This window comes from Pyxicephalus adspersus, chromosome 3 (genome assembly GCF_032062135.1).
Source record: "Pyxicephalus adspersus chromosome 3, UCB_Pads_2.0, whole genome shotgun sequence".
NCBI classification, from domain to species: Eukaryota; Metazoa; Chordata; class Amphibia; order Anura; family Pyxicephalidae; genus Pyxicephalus; species Pyxicephalus adspersus.
The window spans coordinates 92,845,988-92,859,513 of NC_092860.1; the positions used below are offsets into that span (position 1 = coordinate 92,845,988).

General features: G+C 37.5%; 1 protein-coding gene across 1 annotated transcript in view; it reads left to right on the plus strand.

Moving 5' to 3' along the window:
* The window catches only part of SEC24B (SEC24 homolog B, COPII coat complex component), a 32,833-nt gene extending 21,105 nt beyond the window's left edge, over positions 1-11,728 (plus strand). The window contains 10 exon segments of the mRNA XM_072406818.1: positions 5-94; positions 2,660-2,715; positions 3,237-3,443; positions 3,780-3,910; positions 4,751-4,989; positions 5,642-5,752; positions 6,238-6,464; positions 8,481-8,735; positions 9,381-9,484; positions 10,852-11,728. Coding sequence (XP_072262919.1) covers positions 5-94; positions 2,660-2,715; positions 3,237-3,443; positions 3,780-3,910; positions 4,751-4,989; positions 5,642-5,752; positions 6,238-6,464; positions 8,481-8,735; positions 9,381-9,484; positions 10,852-10,966 — 1,535 coding nt within the window. The 3' untranslated portion in view covers positions 10,967-11,728.
* Positions 11,729-13,526: the final 1,798 nt, after the last annotated feature.

Genomic DNA, 13,526 nt, shown 5'->3' on the forward strand with positions numbered 1-13,526 from the left:
ATTGGCTTCATAACATTTGATAGCACTGTGCATTTCTACAGTTTACAAGAAGGTCTTTCACAGCCCCAGATGCTAGTGGTTTCAGATGTAGACGGTAAGTACTTAAAAAGTTACTAATACAGCTAACATTAAAAAGCATAAGCGTCCTTTCAAGACACTTGTTTAAAAGGTAGTTCTCTGTAAGATGACTAATGGCAAGCATATTATCGGGAAAGGAAACAACTTTTGCAAAAACCATCTCAAGCTTCAATCAAAAATTTAAATTACTTAAACATTTGAGACACAAAGCCATAGAGATGAACAATTCCAGATAGAAAAAAGGGGAAGGAGGAAGGAAAGGGGGTTGGAGACTCAAAGTAAAATATGTGGGTATAGGTTGAGACCTTAGTAAGCCTTCAAGTGTATTAAATCAGTTTGTATATACACCAGTACGGTTTCCAGGGTTCCCAAATTTGGTCAATCTTATCCTTTTCATCCCTCCAAAATATGCTAGTGAGTTTGTCCAGTTTTCTTTATAGATATTGGTTCTATAGGGAAATGCCCTTGCTATTGCTGCTGGCATCTGCAGTGAGATGTGAAGCACAATGCAGAAGTCCTGCATTGTGCTTCGCATCCCACTGCTGATGCGGTGGCCGGGACCCGGGTGGTATTTTAAAGCAGATTACTCCGTAATCTGCTTTTAAATTTTCCGCCTGGCCACGCCCCCGACGGACTGGCGCCCCGGCATCACAGCAGGACCATCGGATTGCCGCTGGAGCGTGGGGCAAAGGTAAGGGGGGCTCTTAAAGTTACCCCGAGTGTGACTCGGGATTACCGCTTTTTGCATGTAAAAGCCACCCCGAGTCACACTCGGGATTACCGTTAGGGAGGTTAAACATGAAATGCTACATTAAAAATAGTTTGGGTGCGACCTATTTATTAAATAATCTGCTGTGATTATTACGCCCGGCACATTTTCAGCAGCTCAGCTGATAGCTGATTAGAGCCGGGCGGGGTGAGGAGAGCACAGCACAGCTATGAAGAGATCACAGGCTGCCCCTCCCCCTCTCATAGCTGTGCCGAGTGTTTGGGAAGAAAAAAAAAACAATGTGTGTAAACAATGTCTCCGCCCAGTGGGTGTTTAATGATATCATCAAAGCAGTGTGTGTGTGTAAATGTTGCATGTCACATTCCTCAGCCTTACAGCTCTCTGTGTATAAACCCTCATATCCCCTAATCTGTATGTCATAATCATTTGTAATTTTCAGGGTGCACAGGGAACGCTTATAGTTAGCACCAGTTAGGCTGCAGAACATGACAAGCAGACTTTACATACACAGCGATCACACTGCGGGTGGATAAACTTCACAGGAAAGTTTTGTTTTTTTGGCAGTGATGAGGAGGACACTGGCTGTCCTGCCCCCATCTGCGAATACATGCATGATGATCTTTGTGTTACCTAGGTATAGCGCTAGGAGGTGACATCTGACGGTACGCTGAATTCACATCGTCAGTAAGGTTGCATTTGCTGTGTTTACCCCTCACATTCCTCTCACCAGTAACCACTGCTGCTTGAAAAACTGCTAGGCCTGAAAAGCCCAGCACTTAACCGCCTGGTACCAATCCTAGGTGCCCAGCAGTTATCACAGGTTACCAATCCCAGGTGCCTAGCAGTTATCACCAGTTACCAATCCCAGGTGCCTAGCAGTTATCACTGGTTACCAATCCCAGGTGCCAAGCAGTTATCACCGGTTACCAATCCCAGGTGCCAAGCAGTTATCACAGGTTACCAATCCCAGGTGCCAAGCAGTTATCACTGGTTACCAATCCCAGGTGCCTAGCAGTTTCCAAGTAGTCACTCAGGAGGGGCATTTTTTTTTTACTGCTAATGTGAACTAAGCCTAATTTGTTAAGCCACATTGATCACAATATTACACTACTACAAGGGATTATACTAATAAAACATGGAACTCTAGGGAGTTGGAATAAAACACACAGCAGTGGACTGTTAGAAAATTGGAACAGAGTATAGGGGGTAGGTAGAACACTGACACAATAGCAGGGGTTACTGGATACCTATGGCATAAATAACTAGGAGCTCCAAATTTTTCCCGTGTCTAGTCCCACCCACTTTTTTTTACCACCCGGCTACAGTTTCCACCCATCCGGCTGAAAAAAATTTATGGGGAGAACACTGCTGAGCCCTGCCCATTGCTGAGACTTTCTACAATGAGTATGTAGACTTCACAAATGGGCCATGAAGCAACACAATTTTTTTGATGATCGTCACATATACCCTTCTGTGTCTGTGTCTTCCCCTAACTGTGTATTATTGTTACTGGCACATGACACACAAGAATGTAGGCTTTGGTTCATGCTGGTGAAGCTTCTTTTTTGCTTTATTCAGATCTGGACATGTATATTATGTTCAGAAGTGTCTATACACACGTTGCATTTTTTCACATGAACATTTGAACATTTCAATTGTTTTTGTATTAAATGTTTGGTGAAATGCAGCAAAAAGTGCTTGTGAAGTTCTGCTTTAAAACCCAGAAAATGTGTAGTGTACTTTATGTTGTGTTCTAGGGATGTCTCATTTATTTTCTCAAAACTTTGCATTTCATTTTTTTAAATTTTTTTTCTTAATGTGATTTCCAATACTTGGGCTTGTTTCTTTCAGATATTTTCTTACCAACCCCTGATGGTTTACTTGTAAATTTACATGAAAGCATGGAGGTAGGAAACTTTGTATGTGTGTTATGTTTTTAAAATGCAAGTTGTCTTTACATTCTAGTCTATTGTCTCTCCCAATAAAAATATTGCATAAATATATGGCAGAACAAATACCTTACACCGGATACTTCTGGTGAGCTCACCTAGTTGAGGTTGGCAATGTTACTGTGGTCTGGTCTGTATATTTGTATGCCATGTTTCCTGCTTTTTTCTTTCAGGATTTGTATATCTTTATTATTGCATTAGTAATGTATTCTGGAAATTTACATCCTGCAAAAAATTTGTATGATTGTGAATGGGGTCTACTAATTGGCTTATGATTATTCTCTAAATCATCATTAAGCTGTTATAATGCAGAAGTGCACTTAATGTTTTTTTTGACTGTCTTGAGTACAAGAACAGTTTTTGCTGTGATGAGTGTCTGAAAATATCAAGTAATTGAAGTAGATATTGTTTTTCTGTTTACAGAGTTGCTTCATTACTTAATAATAGAAAAATGTATTTTGTTTTTGTTTCACCCATAGCTCATCAAAGATCTATTGACGGCCTTGCCCAGCATGTTTCTAAGCACAAGAGAAACACACAGTGCTTTAGGCCCTGCTCTACAGGGAGCTTTTAAACTGATGTCTCCTACAGGTGGACGTATATCTGTGTTTCAGACTCAACTACCATCTTTGGGTGCCGGTCTGTTACAGTCTAGAGAAGATCCAAACCAAAGATCCAGCACCAAGGTACAGTGTCTGTTGAAAACTTAAAGAATTTGCAACACAATTATCCAAAGACTGTCTGTAAAATTAAATTTATTTGGAGTAAATTAAAAATTGTAGCATCTGTTTAATCCTCACTTAAAATCAGCTAAACAGATGTCAGATTTACATTACTCTATCCCAGCTGAGAAGGTGGAATTCTTAGTTAGGGTTTTTTTTTTTATACATCCTCCAAATTATCTCCAAAGATGTATAACAGCTTTCATATGTCAAACATTGTAAGCTCTGCCCATAGTCTGTGTAAATGCTGTAACATTACATTGTAACTTTGTTTTAACTTTGTTCATGAATTTATTTTAGGGTATACAGCATCTTGGACCTGCCACTGATTTCTATAAGAAGTTGGCCTTGGATTGCTCAGGACAGCAGACAGCAGTGGACTTGTTCCTTCTAAGTTCTCAATACTCTGACTTGTCTTCTTTAGGTCTGTAAAATTCACAAAACTTTCACTAGTGGGCATTGTGTTAACAGGCTTTGGTCTTGTTTCAGCGAGCAAAGGCAACATTTCCCTTACGTTTTGGGATGCCTCAGGGATTATTCAGAGTTCTTTGACAGGTTCATTATTGTGCAGTTCTAAATATAATTATCCCCCTTTACCAGGTTTTTTTCCATTCATATTTACTTGTATGGGGAGATAAACCATTTGAAAAAGAACAAAAGCTTTCTGATACAGGTTCTTACTGTCCTAAGGCTCAATTAATGAAGCTTTTCATTGAGATATGGAACTTTTTTTACAGCATGAATTTTGGCCTGCATGACTTGCAGAAGAAATCTTTTGCTGTTCTGCAACTTTTGTAACTCTTTATTGACAAACAGACAAACTCTGCAGTTGTTTCTTTTTGCATATCAAAGCACAGCTTGCTCCAGAAGTTAATTTGTTGAGACAATCATCTGTCCTAATTGTTTTTATTAAAATAATTTACCTGTTCCAACCTACATACAAATTCTTAACTTAAGAACAAACCTACAGTACCTATCTCGTATGTAACCCGGGGACTACCTGTAATCATTTGGCAACTTACCTTTATTTACAGGAGTAGGTATAAATCACTGACACACCTTCCTTTCCTTTTGAGGATTATTTTATATTTTATATAAACCATTTATTAGGAATTATCACAGAGTCCATGTGGTCACGTTTACCAAGGCAGCATGGCAAAAGATCATGATGCTTCCACCCATTGGATCATTTCAGGACACCTATTATTAAAGTGTCTCCTGATGTTACCAAAAACACAATTGTCGAGTCTTCTGTTGGAATGTGGCTGTAGTGTTTCTTTTATTAAATCTTTTCAATTGTGAATTTGTGACCATATTAAACATTTCTTATCATCAGGCCTCTCAATACACACCTTTCATGGAAATTTCTTTGTGCGTTCTACGGATCTGCTGTCTCTTGCTAACATTAATGAAGATGCTGGGTTTGCAGTGCAAATGTCCATTGATGAAAGTCTGACAGATACATCACTGGCCTGCTTTCAAGTTGCTCTACTTTACACATCTAGCAAAGGTACATTTTTCATGACGGGGATGCTAACAAAAAACAAACAAAAACATTTTCCAGAGATCATATTGTTACAAGACTGCATTTAAAGATAGGCTTTAGTGCTCAACCCAGAAATTTTTTTAAGCCGGGTGGGAATAAGATGTAGGTGGGTGGCAGCCCCTGTATTGTGACCAAACTCTTTAGTAACCACCCAAAAACAGCCAGGTGGGTGCTGAAAAGTGCCGGGTGGTGCACCCAGCTAAAAGGGCCTGGGGAGAACCCTGGGCTTCATTTTCACAGTAGCTTTTTTCTTTTACCATGTGTGGTCTTCGTGCTACATTCTGATCAGTCCTGAAGTTTTTGTTTTTAAATTCTGGGGTCACAGCCTTCCTCCTGAATCTCTAATTTATTTTCTAGTTTGCATCTCATGCAACAGTTTATGTTCACTCAGACTCTGTATCCCAAGAAGCCTACATGACACCATGTTCTGTAATTTTGAAAGTTTTGTGTGGCACATGTAAAGAAGTTACACACTGGTGACTGCGTAAAGGGCACATTTAAATCTTTTGAATTAATCCATTAATGTACAGTGTTGCATAATATGTTGGTGCTATAAAAATACGGTTTATTATTAATAATATAAGTATCACGATTAAAACTTGTTATTGGTAAACAGGTCAGCGAAGGATACGCGTGCATACTTTATGCTTGCCGGTGGTAAATTCACTGCCAGATGTATTTGCTGGAGCAGATGTACAAGCTATTACCTGCCTTTTGGCAAACATGGGTAAGCTCGAATTCATGTTAGGCTTTTATACTGTTGAGGAGTCTGTTTTTATTTGTAAAATACACCACTAGGGGTCACTAGAAATATACTCAAAAGGGGTATTGAATCATTTACATGAATGTTTCTAAATATCTACAATATGCAATTATCACATAGAAAAAATATTACATTCTTTTTATGGCTGAAAATGACAGACCCATGAGCAACCTAGCATCAAATTAATGGAGGTGCTTACTTATATTTTGTGACTTGGGGAAAAGGAGAGAGCTGTATAGGTGGTGTGACCTGTTACCAACCTGTTACCAAGCAAATCTGTTATTAGATACAACAATACATCACATTCATACAGGTAAATGCACTAAACGGTGGCAGTGCATATCATACATTTTCATTCTGGTGTTTTGAGTTCCATGTAAGCTACCTCAAATGCCCATGCAACTGGAGAGTGACTGAAAGCTCGTAATGCATTTTGTTTGTTTATACAGCTGTGGACCGATCCATATCATCCAGTATTTCTGATGCAAGAGATGCCCTGGTCAATGCAGTGGTAGATTCATTGATGTCATATAACTCCACACTCTCAAATTTACAGCAGTCTGCTTTGATAGCACCCAATTCTCTCAAGCTGTTTCCACTTTACATTTTGGCTCTTCTAAAGCAGGTAAGTACATTTATTGCACTACAACATTGTATGTTTTGTATTCTGGAATTCTGACTGATTGTCCATTTTTGTTTTACAGTGAGTGAAAAAATAGCCACAGATAATAAACATGTCTCAAAAAAAAAAAAAAATTAAAAAAAAGAGTTTTTTTTTGGGCAAATGATAGAAAATACTGCCCATATATTTGATGTCTGTTAAAGCTGTTAGAATTGCTATGAATACACATGCAATGTTTTTACTTAACTGTAATTTGTAATGAATAAAATAAAAGCAAATATTTGAAGATTTTTTTTAACACGTTCTAAAAAGTCCTCCCCATCAGCCTAAAATGTGACATCTGTAAAGCCATAATCACACCTTCACCCCACACACTATAAGTCCTGTAAATTTTGTATAGTTACATTGTAAAATAACATCACTTTTGAACCATGTGACCATCATCTCCAGGACATTACAAACCAAACTGTGATCCTATACCCCCCATTCCTATAAAAATGGGATGTTTCACCAATTTGAAGCAATTGTGCCAAAAGCAGGATGATAGGGTGGGCTTGCTTGGGCACTGCTAGGAAGTATTCTGGAATGTTTTTGGATAAACAGCCTAAAATCTTGGTGAAGGTTTTGCAGATTTTTGAACTTATGTGCATATTATACCTTACAAATGTTAACAGTACATTTTTTTCTAAAAAGTTTGTTTTAAGGTCCTTACTGTAGATAATGCAATGGCTAAATCTAAGTTAGATGGCATGTCTGTATAAATTGTCAGTTGTTCACAGAACTGTAACACATACTAGTGATCATGAAGCACAGCTTTGAGGATTTTAAAATTAGGAAAGAGGTGAAAGTTGTATGTGCAGACTTTATTAGGCTTTTTTGATCAAAAGCTTTTTGAATAATGCTTTTAAGCTGTCAGACTACATTTTTGCGCCTTTTAATTGTTTTGCTTAGTATTTTATTTTTTTTATTTGATTTAAAAGCTGCTATGAACACTATAGTCATCCTCTAAAGCACAGCCTCCAAAGCACTGCTTTGATTTCATTTAAAACCTAAAAGCTTGCTTATGAATATTAAAATAATGACATAATATATTAGAACTGGGGTAGAAGTGGAGCTGTTGCATATAGAATCAGATTTTACAAATTATTTGCAAATTAGAACTTTAATGTTTTTTAAGTTCAGGTTTGCTGGATTACCCAGCTTCTCTGTGGAAATTGTAACATCAAGCTCTGAGAGCCTTGGTGCCTTAAAAAATCAGGCCGGTTGTGTTTGTCCCAGTGAGCATTGTCTCTGGTTTAGAAAGTGATTGGAAATCCAAAATATTGTTCCCAGGTAAGAAAAGACCTTCCAAAGTGGACACCTGTTTCAGTGACCACTTTCTAAAAGGGAAATTTTCCTAACTTTAGAGAGATTTTTTGTGACATTGAGACGGAAAGTAGAATGGGATCTCCCCTATGTAACACAAAGCAAAAAATTGCATGTTAACCATTCCCTGCTACTAAAAAAAAATAATGGCTTTTTGCTGATTTGCCTCTGGTTGGTAACAAGTCTGTTGGTTAATACATTGTAGTAAATTACCCATTACAATAGCAAGTACAGTTTCTTTATTTCTGCAGTCTATTTGTCTCTGATTGAGAAGCCTGTTCTTTGTTCTTGCAGAAAAAAGTATTTAATTGCCTTACCATTATTTATTCTTATCCTATCCTGTCAAATGACACAATATCTATTATTCAGTATTTAATTAAAAAAAAAAAAAAGTACAAAAAAAACTTGGGAAGAAGAAAAAAGCCAAGTAATGTGGCTGCACAGGTATTCTTCCTAAAAATTTTATCATTGTGTTTTGTTTTTTGTTTTTTTTTTTTTTCTATTCAACAAATTTTCCTGCCAAACTGCCTGGCTGCAGAGTATTAATACAGGCACCAGTCCAGGGAAGGAATTCAGATAAAACATCATCTGCCCACTTGGTAAAACCCACTACATGGACTGTTAGTATTGCTGAGAATGTGCAGGCAAGCATACTGATGGCTACGCTATTCTAACCTAAAGAGACTCGGTATGCAGAGATCATAGACATTCGCTGCTGACCTGCATGGGCTGTCACTAGGAAGAACAAAACCTTGGAATTCACAGGCAATAAATACATTTTACAACATAATTGGACACTGGACACATTTCTTTAAATGTTTAGGAACTTCTGTGTACGTTTTACAAAATGTTTTTTTTTTTTTTAAGGCTATGTACATCTGGATTGGAAGGAACTGTGATGTTACCTTTTTGAAAGATGTCTTAGGTTTTCCAAACTATGCATCAGTGCCACCAAAAATGGTAAGAGTAACCAACATTTATTTATTAATACTAGTGGTACAGCTTTACAGACTTGAGAGTTTTTGTTGTACACCTAATGGAAAATAGCACAACGTTTTTTGATAACCACAATTTGGAATTTGGTAAACTTTTTTCATTTTGGTATTTTTTAATACATAGAACCTTATGATTTGAAAGTTTCCTAAATAAAAGGTGAGCTGAGCTGTTATGCTTTCTAAACCCCAGTGTTCTACTTGCTAATTATCCTTTTGTAACTTTTGTTTTTATAAATAAAAAAAAAAGACATCTGGCAAAAATGGACAAATGTGCTAGGGCTGAAAGCAATTTAATTACTGGTTCTAAGGATGAAACAAGGCAAGAGTAGGGCCAGTTTTCCCTTGAACTTTCTACTTGGATAAGTGAAAAGCCCTTAAACTGATGGTATCATTGTGCTGCATTTTTTTGTAAGTAAAAACATGCTCTGTTTATCCAGGTCTGTTACTATAAAATGAAGGTACACAGAGTTTCCCTAACCAATAATATGATATTTACATTTTACTTAGAGTTTAATTGTTGGACACATCAACCTAACTAGTACTGTTTATACAAATTTGGTGTTTTATTTATTTAGTTATTTCACATTTAACTAAATTTCCTTACTTGCAGAACCAGCTGCCAGAGTTGGATACATTAGCGTCAGAAAGAACAAGAAATTTTATTTCATGGCTCAAGCAGGATAGTCCCTTAAATCCTGTTCTGTATGTACTGAAGTAAGTATTGTGTTGCTCTTTATACCTGGTTGAACCATGGCCATCAGCTAATTCAGGGCCTTCGTGAAAATGTTGTTTTCCAGTATATTAACAGATTAAATAACCCAACTCCAGACTATTTATTTCAGCATCAATTTTCCCATTAGATTATAAAGGCATTTAGCATATTTGATAGTTATGTTTTTCCTTTAACCACCCGACCATTAAACCCGACCGTGGTTCGGGGTAAAAAAATTGCAAAAATCGTTAAACCCGAACTTTTGTCGGGTGGTTAAATGCATTAACATACCTGGTCCCCGCTGTGATCATCTGTTCTGTTCCAGCGTTGATCTCTAAAAAAAAAAAAAATACTCACCTTCTCCCTGCAGCTCCTCCAGACATGTCCTCTATCTTGTTTCTTCTCCCGGCGAGTGCAGTGACGATCTCCGGGGTTTCCCGGGAGGCAGGGTGGGAAATTCAAATCGCTTTGCATTGAACTCCATACAAAAAAGCTGTATTGAGTCCAATACAAAGAAATCCTTATATAATAAATAATTGTATTATATATTATATAAGCTACTGTACAATTACATTACATTATACACTATTTTTTAATTTTTTTAAGATTTTTCTTTTGTTTTATAAAAATTTTTTTAATAAATTTATAAAATTTTGGACATATTTCGGTGAATTATGCGGTAATTCGGTGAATTATAAGTAATTATTGAGTAATTTGGTGAATAATAGCAGTGTTCTCCCCAGGCCCTTTTAGCTGGGTGCACCACCCGGCACTTTTCAGCACCCACCCGGCTGTTTTTTGGTGGTTACTAAAGAGTTTGATCACAATACAGGGGCTGCCACCCACCTACAATTTCTTCCCACTCAGCTTAAAAAAAATTCTGGGTTGAGCACTGAATAGCCTACAATCTAAAATAAATTTCCATGCAAAAAAATTAACACTTTTTGCATGGAAGTACAGAAGTTTGGAAAGAATTAGAATACCCGGCGTTCGCGTAAAACTTAGTTTTTAGATTGTGTGACAGAATCACTGCTGACTTTTTATTGCTGTCTTTGTCTCCATTTATTCACTCTTTTATTGTCTTCATGACAAATATCACGAGGAATGAAAGTCGGGGTAAATACAAAATTATGAGTTTAAAAAGGAACACATATTAGGAAGGAATTTGTCATGTTGGAAAGATATATCCTCTCACTGTCCGTTGATTCTTTGGGACAGGAAGTGAAAGAAAAATGCATTAAGATAGATAAAAAGAAAAAAACTGCCATGGAGAAATTCATTGTCATTGCACAGCCAGTGACATGTTTATTTCCTGTATGCACAGTAGAGTGTTGTTTCATTTGTCTCATCTCTCTCTTTGTGTCATTAGGGATGACAGTGTTGGAAAGACTGAATTTTTCCAGCATCTTATTGAAGACCGATCAGAGGCCGCCTTCTCCTATTACGAGTTTTTACTTCACATTCAACAGCAAATATGCAAGTAAGACGGGTGCACATGAAGCCTTTTATCTAAAGACATTTTTCCGAAAAGAGCTTCTCTCTGCACTGTGGCACAGTGTCTAGAGAAGGAACAAAACATGAAGGACACTGAAGTACTTTCTGTTCAGTCTTCAATCCTATCTACAGGACAGACACTCCAGACTCTATTTTAGGGAGGTTTGTGTGTTCATTGTCTGGTGCTGTGCTTATTTTATGTGATGGATGTTTCTTCATTTTTTTTCTGATATTGGCAACTTAATTTTTCTTAACTCTCTATCTTCCAGACATGAATAGATGCCAAAGACAAGTGTTAGTTCTTGTTTATACTTACATAATTTTAACAGACTCTTTTGACATTTTGGCATTCTTGACCTGGAAGGCTAGATCTGGTATGTGTCTCTAGAAATAAAACTTCATGTACATAGAACTGCATTTGTAAAGTAAGTGTAAAAATGTAACTAAGAGATCTGATTTACTAAAGTGTGATGCTGTTACGAATGTAGTTATTCTATGGATGAATGAGGCCTGCTTACTACAAATGTTTATTAATAATCATCCCATTTTTCTTTGTTACACTATTTTTGTGGATTTATTTATGGCTCGTTTACTAATTAAACATATTTTGCTTGGTCATGTGTTTTTTTTATACTTATGCAAGTGATTTTTATTTTAGGATTCAGCACCTATGGCTGTCTACCCTTGGTTTACTGTAAATGTAAATTTCTTATTTATCTGAATACTAGAAGTAAAATTTTCCAACTTCGAAATGACTTTGTGATTTACTGGCAGGTCCAAGGTTTTTTTTTGTACAGATGACTGATATGTAACTTTGTTTTATGTGTGGGAATAAGGATTACCTAATTGCTTTACATGGCATGTCAGTGTGAAACCTTACACCCATACAGTCCTTACATATTGGTTGCTAGAAACTATGTTTTGTGATCCCTACCAGTGACAGATGAACAATCATGGTACACACATCACTGTTCTGTTCTATAGAGAGGGGCAGATGAGCAAGCAGCACCCTGCTGTGCTTTCCTATGTATCGCCACTAATCGGTCATTCATCCGTCTGCCAGTGTGGTTTCATGAGCAGCATGGGGTGACCACTTACATCAGATTTTTGCCCAGATTAGCACAACTGTTCAGGCTACGATGATCTGATGTGTACGTAGCTTTAGTCTAAACTAAAGTAGCAACTTTTGGATTGGGAAGGGGAATTAAACCTTTTTGTTTTGGATGTTGTGGATAAGTGTCATCTGAAGTGAAAGTGAAGGGAGTAGAGGACACCCATGGTGCTAAGACCTGACAAAGGTTTGAGATTTTCCTACTCACCAAACCTAAAGAAATGTATTTGTAACACCTTTTAAGGCTTAACTTTAAAAGATATCTCAAGAAATGCCCTTCTATGTACCTGTATAAGTACTACCCTTTCACTTTTTGTATTTATAGATTTATTTAGTATTTTCTTTTTTTTTATTGGCAGGGGACAGAGGTACATTCTAACAAATTGTAGTCCACCCAGCTGATCCAGTTAAGAGATAAATCCTAGGTATCTGCAATAATAAATACTAAAAAACCCATAGTCACAACATTCAGCACCGGTATGGCTATCTTGTCAATATTAAAGGAGAAAAACTGGGGGTAATATACATTTTGTATATTTTATATAAATTTTGTCTAGACCACATATAATTATAATATTTTAGATGTCAAAGAATCTAAGAGATGGTCCGTTAAGGTAGGTAATGCTTGGTTAGAAACACAGGTTCCCACACTTATTGTGGTTCCATTTGTCTTAGGTGTTCAACTATCGACGCATCTCTACTACAAGAAAACATGTACAGTATGTATATGTCTTCATTACAGATCAGCAACTTGTAGCTGTAAGGATAGATAAGGTCTTAGTAGTCTGTGGGATGAGTGAAAGCAGTGTTCTCCCCAGAAATTTTTTTCAGCCGGGTGGTAGGAAGCTGTAGCCGGGTGGTAAAAAAGGGGGTGTGGCAAAACACGGCAAACTTGGTGCTCCCAGTTGTTGGATGTCAGGGACAAGATTGTAGACCTACACAAGGCTGGACTGGGCTACAAGACTATCACCAACCAGCTTGGTAGGAAGGTGACAACAGTTGTCCCGATAATACGTGAATGGAAGAAACAAAATACCTGTCAATCTCTCTTGGTCTGAGGCTTTATGTAAGATCTCCCCTCGTGGAGCTACATGATCATGAGAACGGTGATGAAGCTGCCCAGAACTACACGGAGGGGGACTTGTCAATAAACTCTGGGCAGCTGAGACCATAGTCACCAAGAAAACAATTGGTAACCCACTGTGGTGTGAAGGCCTTAAAACGTTGCAGAGCCTGCAAGATCCCCCTGCTCAAGACATGAACAGGCCTGTCTGCAGTTTTGCTAATAAACATCTGAATGATCCAGAAGAGAAATGGGTGAAAGTGTTGTGGTCGGATGAGACCAAAATTGAGCTCTTTGGCATCAACTCAACTTGCCATGTTTGGAGGAGGAGGAATGCTGCATATGACCCCAAGAACACCATCCCCTCTGTCAAACA